Below are 14601 nucleotides of genomic sequence, written 5' to 3' on the forward strand. Positions count from 1 at the left end.
AATGGCCAGATGGCGCTTAAATACTGAAAATAAAATTCATTGCCCGGTTATTGATTAACAATAAATTGTTGACGTCGTTGTCTCTGTCGCAATCGTCGTTATAGCTCACGTTGTCGTTTCTCGGCTTGACCGGCGAAATGGGCGACCTGTGGGGCGATGTTTCTATGGATGTGGGCTTTTGGGGAGGTGCAATGACCAAAGGGGTGGAAAATCATCGAGGAGACATATGCCACATGGAGCTTTTGTCTGGCTGTCTGTTGGTGCTGTCATGGTTGCACATATGTACATGAGTACATATAGATACGGATACACACGCACACGGGATGTATGGATACATACTCCGAAGTGAAAAGTGGGGAGTAGAGAGTAGGTTGGCTGGTTGTGCACACGTGCATGCATAAACAACTACCGAGCGATGGCACATAGCTACACTGGTTTACATAATGTACTGCAATTTTGTTTGCAGTTGCCAGACGCAGCTAGAATAGACATGTATATATACCAAAAGCTATCTTTCGAGTGTGAGTGCAGGCCAAAACCCATTCAATTTAATGTGGCGCTAGTCTAGCCAAAAATGTTAACGCTAGACTGGATATCTGCCTCTCTATATGGGTGTACTGAAGCTTAAAGCTGCAACTAAGCCGCCTCAACGGCGATTTTCACGGCTTTAATTAGAAAATATCCAAATGACGGTAATTTTCAGTCATTCTTTAATTTAATCCTCAGTCCTTCAGGGTTGGTATCGATTTTCCGCGACTGGCTTTTTCCAACCCTCCTCTTTTCTTCAAAAGCCGATGTCGTCAACGTTGTTTATGCTAATCACATTCTCGCTGACTTGTGTCTACGCCCACCCAAAAGAAAAGGAGCAAATATGAATAGCATCACATTAAATATAAAGTGAAAAAAGTATATAAAAAATCCCTAAAACGTGCCTCGCATGACCAATTAGCATAATAAACAAATATAACGAAAGCCACCCTGAACTCAAAAAATATAACGAAACCCACAAGAAAAGAGGTGCTGCATATCAATGCTGAAATGTCTGAGTGACAGGCTGAACAAATCCCAGTGTGGGAATTGTTGTGTGGTTTTCAGTTATTTATAAAGCTTAACAATGTTTCAAAACATTTAAGAAAAGTAATACATAAACCGTAGTCGAAAATCAATCCCAATAATTTTGCAAGTCTTAAGTTATACCTTTGGGTATTCATTATACCCGTTACTCGTAGAGTAAAAGGGTATACTAGATTCGTTGAAAAGTATGTAACAAGGAGAAGGATGCGTTTCCGACCACATAAAGTATATATATTCTTGATCAGGATCAATAGCCGAGTCGATCTGGCCATGTCCGTCCCTATGAACGTCGAGATCTCAGGAACTATAAAAGCTAGAAAGTTGAGATTCAGCATGCAAACTCCAGAGACATAGAAGCAGCGCAAGTTTGTCGATTTATGTTGCCACTTCCACTCTAACGTCCACAAACCGCCCAAAACTGCGACGCCAACACTTTTGAAAAATGTTTTGAAATTTTTTAATTGTTGTATTAGTCTTGTAAATTTCTATCGATTTGCCAAAAACCTTTTTGCCACGCCCACTCTAACGCCCAAAAACCGCCAAAAACATTTAGTGTTAAAGACTCTCCTTCGCACTTTAAATAGCTGAGTAACGGGTATGAGATAGTCGGGGAACACGACTATAGCGTTCTCTCTTATTTTTGAATGGAAGGGATTAGGCACCTTAGAGCTACACCAGTGAGCTATTGGTGAATAATATTCCTTTAAAGCAGTTAAGTCGTTTAAGGATAATTATCTCTAATTCCAACTAAATTGGGGTAACTCTATGAAATAAGAGTTTTCTAGAACATTTTCTATAATTTATTATAAACGCATCAAAGTTATAGCATTGAACTGCATTTTCAATACTCGCCAACCATAAAAATCATCAAATTCTAGACCCTGCATTTTTGTTTAAACAATTTGTTTTGATCATGTTGCCTATTTATGTTTTTACCATTCTATTTTCGTCTTTTCTCTCTTGTTACAGACTCAAACTAACAAACACTTTCAAACTGTACATACATTAGGGCGCGTGTGTTGTAAAGGCGTAAATACAGCAGTCCACTGAAACACTTGCCAATACTGGACAGAGTTGCCTGCAATATGCGCAACGGTTTTCGGCATAGAGCGTGCGCCACGAAACGCACTGAATCGAAACGGAACAGTAGGAATCTATAATGCAACAGCAACAGGAAGAATTCGAAACAGAAACTGTAGGAGGAAAGGAAAACATTTGGAAAATGTTGTTCCCGAAAACTGAAGAAAATGCATCGTTTTCTTAACATCCAGCAAAATATCAAAGTTCGCAATTATCATCAATTACTTTTGTATTTTGTCGCTGCTGCTGGAGGAAGAACGGAAGTGAGAAGAGGGACCGGAACCGGAAAGAAAAGCCTTCGCAAAGGAAGCAGAGCAGCAGCAGCAGTAGCGGTTAAAGTGACGTTAAGAACAAACGCAACGTAACGCCACTAATCGCAACGTGAAGAGTAGTTGAAGCATAATATTATTCTATTAGCCCAATACGTTAACCCAACGCTGCCACTGTTCCTAAGACACTAAATTTGACAAAAACTAGAAGAAGAAACCATTTGAAATAAACGTAGACCATAGTCGTAACCGTTAAACGAAACGCCAACGCCTCTACACAATATACGCTACTAAAACACGAATCCTATGCCAATTTTTGATCATCAAATCGTTTAGCACCTATCATAGACCCACGCCACCCATAAACGCCTCATCAAACGTCAAAATCTCAAACAACACTATCGCAAGCAAGAAAATTCAACTAAAACATCAAAAAGCTGACGTTGTTTTAGAAAAATACCTAAAACCCCAACAAAAACAAAGCCGATCTCGCCCCTTTTGTCACGCACACCAAAAAACACAACAAAATAGACAAAAAATAAATAAAGGCTGGCTAAGGCTAAGGAAAGCGGAAAAATATGGCCACACCCCAAGTCAAGGACTTGGTATTGCGCTCGCCCGCTGGCTCCTCCGATGTCATTTCATTCGCCTGGCCCCTGCAGATCGGGCACGGACAGGACAAGCACGATAATGGCATAGACATCATCGATACCATTAAGTACGTCTGCGATGAACTGCCATCGATGTCATCGGCCTTCGAGGAAACCAATCTCCACCAAATTGACACTGCCTGCTATAAGACTATGACCGGTCTGGTCGATCGCTTCAACAAGGCCGTCGACAGCATCGTTGCATTGGTGAGTGGATTTACATTGTTATTGTATTTAAGGCAAGAGAAAATAGTTAGAAAGGGAAATCAAAGCAAATGCCAATCGATTTTAAATATTTCTTTATTAAAATTAGTTGTATACTGCAATATGCGCTGTAAAGATATTATCTTAATATTAAAAAAAAGAAAGCATTAAAAGTTTTTATAAATTTGTATTTCTTGATTATTTTCTTTGCAACAAATACCCTCTAATGTTACCACATGAACTGTTCCTAATATATTTCCTTTGCTCTTAGGAAAAAGGAACTTCACTGCCTGCCGAGCGACTGAACAAGTTCGCTCACCCTAGCCTTCTAAGACACATATTGCAATTAGTTTACAATGCCGCCGTACTCGATCCGGATAAACTCAACCAGTACGAGCCCTTCTCGCCAGAGGTTTACGGCGAGACGAGCTATGAACTTGTGCAGCAGATGCTTAAGCACGTCACTGTCAGCAAGGAGGACACGTTCATCGATCTCGGCTCGGGAGTGGGCCAGGTGGTCCTCCAGATGGCAGGATCCTTTCCGCTGAAAACCTGTATCGGCATCGAGAAGGCCGACACTCCGGCGCGATATGCGGAACGCATGGACGTCATTTTTCGCCAGTATATGGGATGGTTTGGAAAGCGTTTTTGCGAGTACAAGCTAATAAAAGGTGACTTTCTGGTTGATGAACATCGGGAAAAGATCACGTCATCGACGCTGGTTTTTGTAAATAACTTCGCCTTTGGGCCAACTGTGGACCATCAGCTCAAGGAACGGTTCGCAGATCTTCGCGACGGAGCACGGGTCGTGTCCTCGAAGTCGTTTTGTCCGCTGAATTTTCGGATCACAGACAGGTTTGTTGTTTTTAAGAAAACCAACTGTTTTTTATACATTTTCTCACTCAAATGAATTGCTTTTTAGAAACCTTAGTGACATTGGCACCATCATGCACGTCAGCGAAATTCCGCCCCTTAAGGGGTCCGTTTCCTGGACCTGCAAGCCCGTTTCGTATTACCTACATGTGATCGATCGCACCATTTTGGAACGATACTTTCAGCGCCTGAAAACTAAAGGCGGTAACGATCACGAGAGCGTGGGTAAGTTCTGATAAACATAAGCGACGGAGATGAAGGATGCACTAACCGGAAATCAAACCAAAACACAGACAATAACAGTCATGTTCGTCATCATGAAATATTCCCAATCAATCAATCGCTGTCATTATTTTTTCTTGATCAATTACTTTGGGATATAAATTTCTCTAGTTCTTTTGTATTTATCTTATCATATCAATTAAATCAAAGGTTAAAGTCTGGGAGAAATTAATATTACCCTATCTGCGTATATGTATATTTAGTATTATAGTTTGTGTATTGTACAAGGCTTAAAATGTGACATCAGAAATAGGATATATATTTACGCACTTGTATGTATAAGAAGGACCACTTTTATTTCAGCTCCGTCTATTGTACCAAATCAAATCATTCACTTATATTTACAATATATAATGGATTCTTCAAAAACGTTTTCAAATAGGGCACTTATCCATGTTAACGATATAAAATCATAGAATTAAGACCATTAAGATAGGTGCACAAAAGAGCATCCCTATTTGGAAAAAAATATAAACGGCTTTTTCTGTTTTTCAGGAACTGTTCGAACCACACGTGATCGCGCCAAGCGAGAGGCGAACGTTGGCCAGCACCATCACAATAATCATCATAACAACAGCAACAACCATCAGCGGGAGCGGGAGCAGTCTAACGGAGCTACCGCTTCTGCTGCTCATCAGCAACGCCATCAGTCCCAGTCGCCAGCTAATGTGAGCGGTGCGGGAATAGCAGTTGCAGCTAGCGGGCAACAAGCAGCCTCCAAAACACGCCAGCAACTGCAACATCAGCATAACCAGCAGCAACGCAGCCTGGACATGGAAAGCAGCACGGAGAGCGATGGCGAGGCAACGAATGGAAATGGTGGCAATACAACCACCGCCACCAATACCACCTCCGCATCGAATGGTCCTATGACTAGGAAAGTTTGGTCCGACTGGTGTAGTTCGAAAGGCAAGAGTTCGCAGTCTGACGACGAGGAGAACAACAACTCGAACAGCAATGGCGGAAGTAACGGAGGTAGCATTGGAGGAGGATCAGTTGGTCGGCAGGCTCGAGCGACTACCCAGAAAAAGCGCAAAAAGTTGACAAGGAAAGCTGCGATAGCCAGCAAATCTGCTGCTGCTGCACAAAGGGAAGCGGAGGCCGCAGCAGCGGCGGCATCAGTGGCAAGCAAAGAGTCCAGTTCCAAAGAGGATCCACCAAGGGCTGCTAGCGCCGGACCTGGTCGCAAGGGACGCATGAAGAAGGGTGCGCGTGGCAGGAAGTCTTTAAAGATTGTTGGACTAGAAGCTCTGCACAAACAAACAGTGTTGAGTACCTCCTTGGATACCATGACCAAGAAGTTGCCAGCAGCTCCTGGAACCGTGGATCAGCAGCTTACTGCTTTGCTCACGGAAAACATGGCACATACAGAGTTGGATATTCCAGCGGCACCACAAGATACGCCTTATGCCCTGCAGATCCTTCTAGATGTGTTCCGTTCGCAGTACACGTCGATGATCGAGCACATGAAGTCAAGTGCCTATGTCCCCCAGGTTCAGAAGCAGATTGCACAGGAGCAGGAGCGGATGGCCAGGCTGAAAAACAGAGCCAGCCAGTTGGACAAGCAGATAAAAGTGCTGATCGATGACAGTGTTGCTTTACTTAAAGTGCGGATGAATGAGCTGGGCATCCATGTTAATTCACCCAACGATTTGATCGCCCAGGCAAAGGAGATTGTGGGTAGACATAAGGATCTACAGCACACTGCAAGTAGAATGCGGAACGAAGTAACCTTTTACGAAGGCGAACAGAAGTTGCTCCTTAACAAACAATTAAAAAACTTACCCGAGTATCAGAAACTCTGTGGTACTGTTAATGGAAAGGTGAAACTGGAGGTGCCACCGGAACTTTCAGAGACCACAGCCCAGGAGCTGGTACTAAAGGAGATCGCCAACACGCTAAGTCAACGGAAGAAACTTTACGCACAGGTGTCCACCATTGAACAGGAGACCTCGGTTTTGCAGAAGACTGCAGAGGAAAGGTCCACTGCAGCGACGCTTTTTGCGCAAGGAACAAATATGATCGTGTCAACCGGATCATCTTCCTCCTCCTCTACAGCTCTTTGTGCAAGTGCAGTGACGGTGCAGAGCAACAAGTTAAACTCCGTGAAGAACTCTCGACGCAGTCGCGAGCACCGAGCGCGTTCTCAGGAGTGGCCAGAGGTTCCCGAAGTGGGTAAGATCCAGGAAAGCAATCCCGAAGTGCTGGCACAGAAAATCGTGGAGACCTGCCGCCAAATCGAAGCTGGCAAGTTCCAAGGAGTAGCCGCACCCGCATCCCAAGTGAACGGCAAGAATAAAGCAATGTTAGAGGTCCCACCACTTCCGCCCACTGTTCCAGTGAGCATTAAATCCTCACCTGGGCACCACTTTAAAGACACAACATTGATGCCAGCACCCAAACAACAACAGCAACAACAGATGACGATTTCCCAGCTTCCGAAGTGTGAGCTGCCCGGACTATCGGCTAGTCGCAAGCAGGAATCCCCCAAGGTTGCCAACTTTGAGGATCGGTTAAAGAGTATCATCACCACGGCCTTAAACGAAGATCAGGAGCAGCGCAGTAAGGCAGTGGAGTCCTCACCCTCTCCCTCTCCTCTTCACAGTCCAGCACCCAAGCGATCAAAGCAGCACCCGGCTGGAGCGATAAACCCTGCCCAGTCGCTGCCCAACAATCTGCAGAACATCATTACCGTCTCCACGCAGGGTTTGATGCATCTTAATGCCAATACAACAATATCCCCAGTGACACCACCATTGCCGGGTCCATGTGCAGGAGCCACCGCATCTACTGCGCCGCCTCCGCCGGCGAATCTTCCATATGGGGCTTACGGCGGGGCAGTGGCTAAGACAACTGTATCGGGAAAGTACCAGGCAGCTAAAGAACCGAAGTATTCGCCAGTTAGACAGGCACCATTACCGCCTCCTCCCTCCTCCCACATGGCTGCTTTGTATCCAGCTGGACAGCAGACAACTCCGGCGGACCTTGGTTACCAGAGGCGACGCAGTTCTGTAAGTGCCACGAGCTATGAACACTATATGGTCCAGCAGCAGCAGCAAATCCAGCAGCAGCAACTCATGTTAGCAGCAGCTGCTCATGCTGCCCAGCGTCAACAGATGCGCGTAGAGGAACAACAGCAGCAACATCATCAGCAGCAGCACCACCACCATCCGCAACATCGTCTGCCGCACCATGTGCAGCATCAGCATCCGCATCATCCCAATGAGTTCAAGGCGCCGCCGGCTGAAAGCCATCTCCAGCGATCGAGCAGTCGTGAGCAGTTAATAGTGGAGCCACCGCAATTGCAACCACTGGAACTGCTGCCTCGAGCAAGTTCCGCCAATTCGGATTACAGCGGATATCGTATCCGTCCGCCAAGCAGGCCAAGCTCCAACTCCTCGCAACCGGATTACACGCAAGTGTCACCCGCAAAGATGGCTCTGCGGCGGCATCTGTCCCAGGAGAAGCTTAGCCAACATGTCACGCCCCAGGCAACACCGCCGCTGCCAGGTCATGGAGGGGCTCCCACATCAGGCAAGACCATTGGCGATTTGGTTAACGGGGAAATCGAGCGAACACTTGAGATTTCGCATCAAAGCATCATTAATGCGGCTGTAAACATGAGCACTAGTGGCGCCAACTTCATGGAACGGGCCTTCCTTAATGAGCGGTCCAACGATCGTTTGCTAATCAACTTGAATGCCCAACGACCCGAGAGAGTTCATGTTCGTCCGCTCTCCGAAGAATCCCAGGATCCACAGCCAACCAGTTATGCTCAGGAGAGAGGACCTGGTGTAGGTGCTGGTGGGGCAGCAGTTGGAGGTAACAGCAATCTGGCCACTTTGGCACATGTAGCCTATGCCCAAAAGGCACAGAGCGGCGCTCGAGCCAACGCAGGAACTGCCCCACCGGCAACCCACTCTTCCTCTGCTCGTTCTGGACGGGAGTATCAGCCGGTAGCTTTGCCCCGTGCGGAGCTTAAGGGCAGCATTGAGGCATATTTCCACGAGGAGCAGCAGCAGAAGCAGTCGAAGGGGGCAGGATCAGCAGGAGCGTCATCTTTGCGGGGATCGCGTCTTAATGGTGGTAATCCTCCATTGGAAGGTAAATTGAATTTGTCTTAAAAAGTACCGCTCCTTTTTCCTGATGACCTCTGGCCTTAATATTTTTGTTATTTGTAGAAATTTATGCCCTGTAAATTTTAAATGTTGTATGCAATTTTCGTCATCGAATTTTCGTTACCAAACATCTTTTGTATGTCTGTAGGTCTAGCAGCATCGCTGCAGGATCATGTGCGTGCCAGGAAGTACAAGGAGGAGACCGAGGAGCGTCAACGGCGAGCAGCAGCCGCTGCTTCGTCTTCAGCGAATATTCCGACGCCTGGCATGGAACTGGCAACACACTATGCCCAGCAGGCTCCTCCGGCCCACAGCTACCACCACCACGGTGCAAGCATCAATGGGACACTGCACAAAGTTGAACGTAAGCATTAAGTCGATTGCAGAAAGATTTCTTATAAATGTATTTCAAGCCTTTAAGCCATTTTGACGAGATTTTTGGTAATTAACTTAACAAATTTTCAAGCCTTTTCTTGGGGTTTTCAATAATAGTTTTGAAAAATTGTTTAAATTGGACAGTTTCTAAATACTTTTATTGTGTTTCAGTGGGAATAAAACGCAGCTCACCGCTGGCATCGCATCAGCAACCGCCACGTCCCTCGAAATTGGCCCACTACGAGCCGCCAACGACGCAGCAGCACCATGCCCACTTGTACGCCAACGGTCAAGTGCTACCTCCGCCTCCAGCTCATGATGCGACCACGCCCTCCCCGACGCCTTCGTCATCTTCATCGTCCTGCGGTCGTCGAAGCAGCAGCAACAATGGAAAGTTGCTCGTGGATCCACCTTTGCTGATGAGTCCCGAGATCAATTCACTAATGGGTGACGAAAGACCTTTGCAGCTGTCGCACCACCCACAGCAGCAGCCGCAAATGCTGCATCACCATCAATCGCAGCAGCAGCAACATCTGCAACTGACCCAACAGCAACTGCGTGTAGCACATCTTGGACATGGTCTTGGTCACAGCACGATGCCCACTTTGGGCGGACAACGCAATGGCAATGCCGCCGACGATGGTAAGCTATACGTAGACCAAGCCAAAAAGTCGAGCAGGGTATCTTTACCCAAGTACGCACCACAACCAGCACCACCACCAGCACACGTAGTATACCCGCTAGAGCCACATATTCTTCACCCGCACAAACACCGACGACTAGCCACCCAAACGGTGGCAGAAGATCTATCCATTAAGCGAAAAGAGCAGGAATCGGATTCGGAATCTGAGCCGGAAGAGGTTGACGAGTTGTGCGAAGACAGAGGTTCCTATAACGGATCCTCATCGTCAAGTTCCAGCTTTAACTCAGGATCTGATTCCAGCTCTGACGTGCTATGATTTGCTTTTAAAACGCTATATACATACCCACACATCTAACATAATTATACATTTATACCACCTTACACTATTGTAAATACAACATGCACAAAAAATAATCTTTTCTCAAATCTCAGTTCATTTTAATTGTTGTTTGTTCTTTGTAGTTTGGTTTTTGTCTGTATCACTTGTAGCTCTCAATGTAATTGTTTCTTATTTTTGTTTTAGTATATTTGCTTTTGTTTTTATTTATTATGATTTATACTAAAGCTTTTGTATTTTTTATGCCATCAACATTGAATTTTTAAGCTTTAAAGGGTGAAATCTGACGGCGACCATGAAATAATTATACTGAATTTATATAAACAAATTTTAAGTTTATCGCAAGTGAAATTTGGGTAAATTTTCAAAAGTTCATAATTGGGTTTTATGTACATGTTCCATGCCTCAACAAACATAGTACCATATACAAAGCCAACAACATCCAACATGATGAGATAAATCTAGATCCACTTTTATTATAAGCGTCATGCCAAATCAATCATCTATACCCATTGCATATAATAGTCACCCAGAGACACCAGCAAACACAAAAACCCGTGTAATACTGAAAGGCTCCTTGTAAAAACCATACATAAATATATACCACACACACACCCCCATAAGCAAACATTTATTTCAAAATTAACCCAAAAAAGCAACTCCTGGAATGTTATTATAACGCATAATTAAATTCAATTATACTAAAATTCGAAAAAATCTGCAAATGCAAATTGGTAATGCTAAGAACCAAACAAATCAAACCAAATTATGTCCCATCTTATCCAGCCTTCTTTATTATCCCTTCTATTATGCTCTACTCCATACAGTTAACGATTTGGCAACGCAACGTACTATAACTAATTATGATCCCAGACGTCGCCTTCGCACGACTTTGTCTGGCCCAACGAAACTATCAGCTGCCCATAGTAATCAGAATCTGAACGGATATGTTCTGGCCGATAGTAGTAGTAGTTGTCCCACAGTACCCCAATAACCAATGATCGATTGCATTGAATTGACTTGCATTGAATTGAATTGATTGATTGATTGACTTGCATACCTCAAAATTCCTCAAACAAACTAAACAAAAAGCAAAACCGAAAACATGTTTGTTGTTGGGCGAAAGATACAATCTTGTATTAACCATAAATAATAAGCAGAGCACAAAAAACCTGATGAAAAACAATGATTTCAAACCAGAAACCTACAAAAGACAACTTTTAATTTTTGCGTTTAATAATTTACCTACTAAAAGTACAGAATTTCTATGCCAAAAACAAAATTAAGATTAAAAATCCCGAATAAAATTTATGAAATTTTAACGAGCATGAGGTAAGTTCTGTTGCGCCTAATTGGTTTCTTTATAGTAATTATGATTTAGTTATGATTTATATATTTTACTTTCATTATGTAATTACTCCGTTTCACGATTTGCCACACCAAACACATAAAAACTCCCAAAAAAAAAACAAAAGAACACAAGTACATACCCTCCTGCACGCAACGCGCAATGCAACTGTACCAAAAAGATAATTAAATATGAAAAAAGCTTAGGACAACACGCGTTATCGCCAGTATATCGTTATCACTCTTCCCAATTGACTATTAAAAAATCCACCAAAACTCACCATATCACCCAAACCAAAAAAAAAATCGCACAAGTATTGGTCGCGTTAAAGAGATAAAACTAATAATAATTTATGCTCGTTTTTCACAGATGATGTTATTGCCGCTGATGATGAGACCCACTGGCAGCATCGAGTCAGCTCTGGTTTCGATCGCCTGGTGGCCTTCGCCAGCACTGAATTGGATAAGACCAGGCGAAGCATCGATGGCGATACGGTACCGGCATCGATTAGTTGCAACACTTCTCCGGACTCGGGCATTACGCACAGCAGTAGTAACTCGGATGCGGTGCGCACATTTTTGTCCACCTCGTCCAGCTCTTCGCAGCTGGAGCTGCCCATAGGAAGCGGAGGTAGCAGCAGCAACAGTCTCTACAACCACCATGCCCAGCACAACAATATTGGAGGCAGTGGAGGAAGCCACCCACATCAGCAACAGCAACCGTTGCAGTCGCAACATCAACAGCACCATCTTTCCGATCACATGAGCGACAGTAGCATCAAATCCTCTGCATCCTCCTCGCTGCTCGCTAGTAACTCCCTGAAAACCGTGTCTCCGGTGGATCCCAGTGCCATTGAGTCGCCGCCACTCTCTGATGTTGGATTGCCCAGAACTCCAAGTCCCAGTGCAGCCAGTGTGGCCACTCCACCTCTGGCCAGTGGTCCACCCGTGTCCGGGGACTTAGGTGGTATACCTTTGAAGTACCAGCGCAAGTCCAAGACCAGTTCGGAAAAGCACTACAAAAAGAAATTCTGCGAAAGAAACTGGGAGTACGACTGTGATGACTTGTTGGCCTACTCCAACTCCAGTGCACCGCCGACGGCAGCAGATGCAGCGGGCAATGGGCCTCTTAACTTGGATGCTTCCAATACTGTGGGAGGAGCAGCTGCACCGCTTTTGGGAAAATCCGGAAAGTCGCCCAAGGAAAAGTCATCCCCGCACCACACAGGCTTAAGCCATCAGCAGCATCAGCAGCATCAGCACCATCACAAATCCTCAAAATTTCGGCCAAAGGGCAAGGATTGGGACTGGTCAATGGATAGTCGGAGCCAAACGGGCGAGCTGCTGGCCGCCAGTAACAACGTGAACATTAACAACAACTCAACCACCACAACGAGTAATTAATTTAGTAAACTAATTTAGTTCAATTTGCTGAATGGAAAGGAGAGAAATCCAGAAAATGCAATGCTTTCATGCTCTTAGCCAGATTATTTGTAAATGGGTCACGACGGATACTGGGAATTATAATGTATTTGATGAAGTTTTTTTAACTAAATGAATTGTGTATGACTAGCTAACTTATTGTAAGGCCCAGCTCTTCAATTGCCTTGTTTTATTTGATATTGCAATTCACCAACTCCCCTTTGTGTGTGTTTTTATTTCATTAATAATTTTATTTAGGCTAGAAACGTTTTTTATAATTCTTTTTAAGGTTGAACCGGAAAAACGCAACTGCTGATCAACAATGTTACTGATTTCTTTGTACCGATTACCGATTATTATGATTATGTATTTAATTTGAACTATTGTTTAATTACGTTTGTCCATAAGTTGAGTGTTTTCTCTTTATTATTTCAAAATAAAATTGTAAACTAATTACATCGATTTAGTTTTGTTCCTTATCTTTCTTTATCTCTTGGTTTTGGTTTGGAAGAGTAATTTTAAAATGCTGTTCCGAGTTTCGCGAGATTGAATTGGGACCAACCCTTAAATTCCAAACCCTTTCCAGTTTTTGAGACGACAAGTTGGATTTAAAGGAAGTTGCTTCCATTAAACAAATGTACATAGGGATAATAAAAAAGTCAGTGTAGCAAATATTTACTTTGCGCTAAGAGACTTAGCAATGTATTTAAATTTTTGAGCAGCACGTTTACGATACGGAAAGTATATTCACGTTTGGCACAAGTAATTTAAAGTCTTATCTTTAGGAAGTTTTAGGCGTTTTTTATTACCTTTTTATTTTTTTATATTTCGCTCGTTTATAGAAATATAGGTATTCGGTGTACTGAGGTGTTTCAGTCGCAAGCAGAGAATATACAAATACTTTAAATATTAATTGCAAAACAATAAAACTAAACTGAAGTAGTGAAATTAGTAACGTATACAACCAACATGCAATATGCATTCGCAACCGCAACAGCAGCAAAAAGCAGAACAACAAGTAACCTTATAAATTAAAGAATTTTCCACCTCAGCGAAATAAACAACAATTTTATAAATTATATTATATTATAGCAGGCATATACAAAATATATACATATATATTATATACGAGGAGCAGTGTGGGAGCTAAAAATATCAGGAAACCAATTAGGTCGTAAACAAAGAAATAAATGATTTACAAGCATTTAATAATCCAGCAGAAACCACAAATATTAAGCAAAACATAAAGAAATATAAAACTTATATGACAGTACTTATAGCGAATAAAGGGAATTTCAAATGTGCTATTAGCGTAGTGTAATATGAATAATAAAAGAGTAAATAAAGTAATACCTACATACAGTTGAGAAACAAGTATGTACATCAAGGCGCAAAATGATTTTTATACGTAAATTATTATACTGATCCCAAGCTAAATCGGCATTGACTTTGGCGTACAGAACAAAAGTTGTTGAAAATGAAATATTATTTGCCGCTATTGAAAGCAAATAACATGTAAAATGCATATAAAATACTATATTCTTAAATAGTTAAATTCACATGTAAAATGTATAAAACGGCCAAGGATGAACGTAACAGTAAGATGTTTGGATGGAGAACAGAGGAAACATTAAGTGAGCACACACGCATATTACAATTAAAGGTATTATTATGTATATTTAACAAATATTAATTTAATAATAATTGCATGTTATTATTTTAAACCTAAACGATTAATAAAAAATATTAACATATAATTAACGAATATCCTAGTGTATGATATGTGGGTCGGCTAGTGGTCCTGATCAGAAGGGTCAAAACCGCTCCCTTCTAGGTGATTAATACTTGTAGGCGAAATAGGTATACCCTTTCACTCCATGAGAAACGGGATACAAATCATTTTCAAAACACTCATCGGTTTACACCT

General features: G+C 43.0%; 1 protein-coding gene across 3 annotated transcripts in view; it reads left to right on the top strand.

The window, feature by feature from the left end:
* The window catches only part of LOC122620018 (histone-lysine N-methyltransferase, H3 lysine-79 specific), a 43259-nt gene extending 30129 nt beyond the window's left edge, over window positions 1-13130 (top strand). For 2 of the 3 annotated variants that reach the window (XM_043797283.1, XM_043797284.1), the window contains exons 3-9: window positions 2044-3280; window positions 3549-4132; window positions 4200-4375; window positions 4928-8536; window positions 8699-8914; window positions 9097-9567; window positions 11623-13130. In XM_043797283.1, the coding sequence (XP_043653218.1) occupies window positions 3002-3280; window positions 3549-4132; window positions 4200-4375; window positions 4928-8536; window positions 8699-8914; window positions 9097-9567; window positions 11623-12656 (6369 nt within the window). In that variant the 5' untranslated portion in view covers window positions 2044-3001 and the 3' untranslated portion in view covers window positions 12657-13130. Of the gene's footprint in view, window positions 1-2043; window positions 3281-3548; window positions 4133-4199; window positions 4376-4927; window positions 8537-8698; window positions 8915-9096; window positions 9568-10732; window positions 11238-11622 lie in introns of all 3 variants that reach the window. The other variant, XR_006326108.1, reaches the window with a different exon arrangement.
* The last annotated feature ends 1471 nt before the right edge of the window (window positions 13131-14601 follow it).

The sequence above is a fragment of the Drosophila teissieri genome, chromosome 3R (assembly GCF_016746235.2).
Source record: "Drosophila teissieri strain GT53w chromosome 3R, Prin_Dtei_1.1, whole genome shotgun sequence".
Lineage (NCBI taxonomy): Eukaryota > Metazoa > Arthropoda > Insecta > Diptera > Drosophilidae > Drosophila > Drosophila teissieri.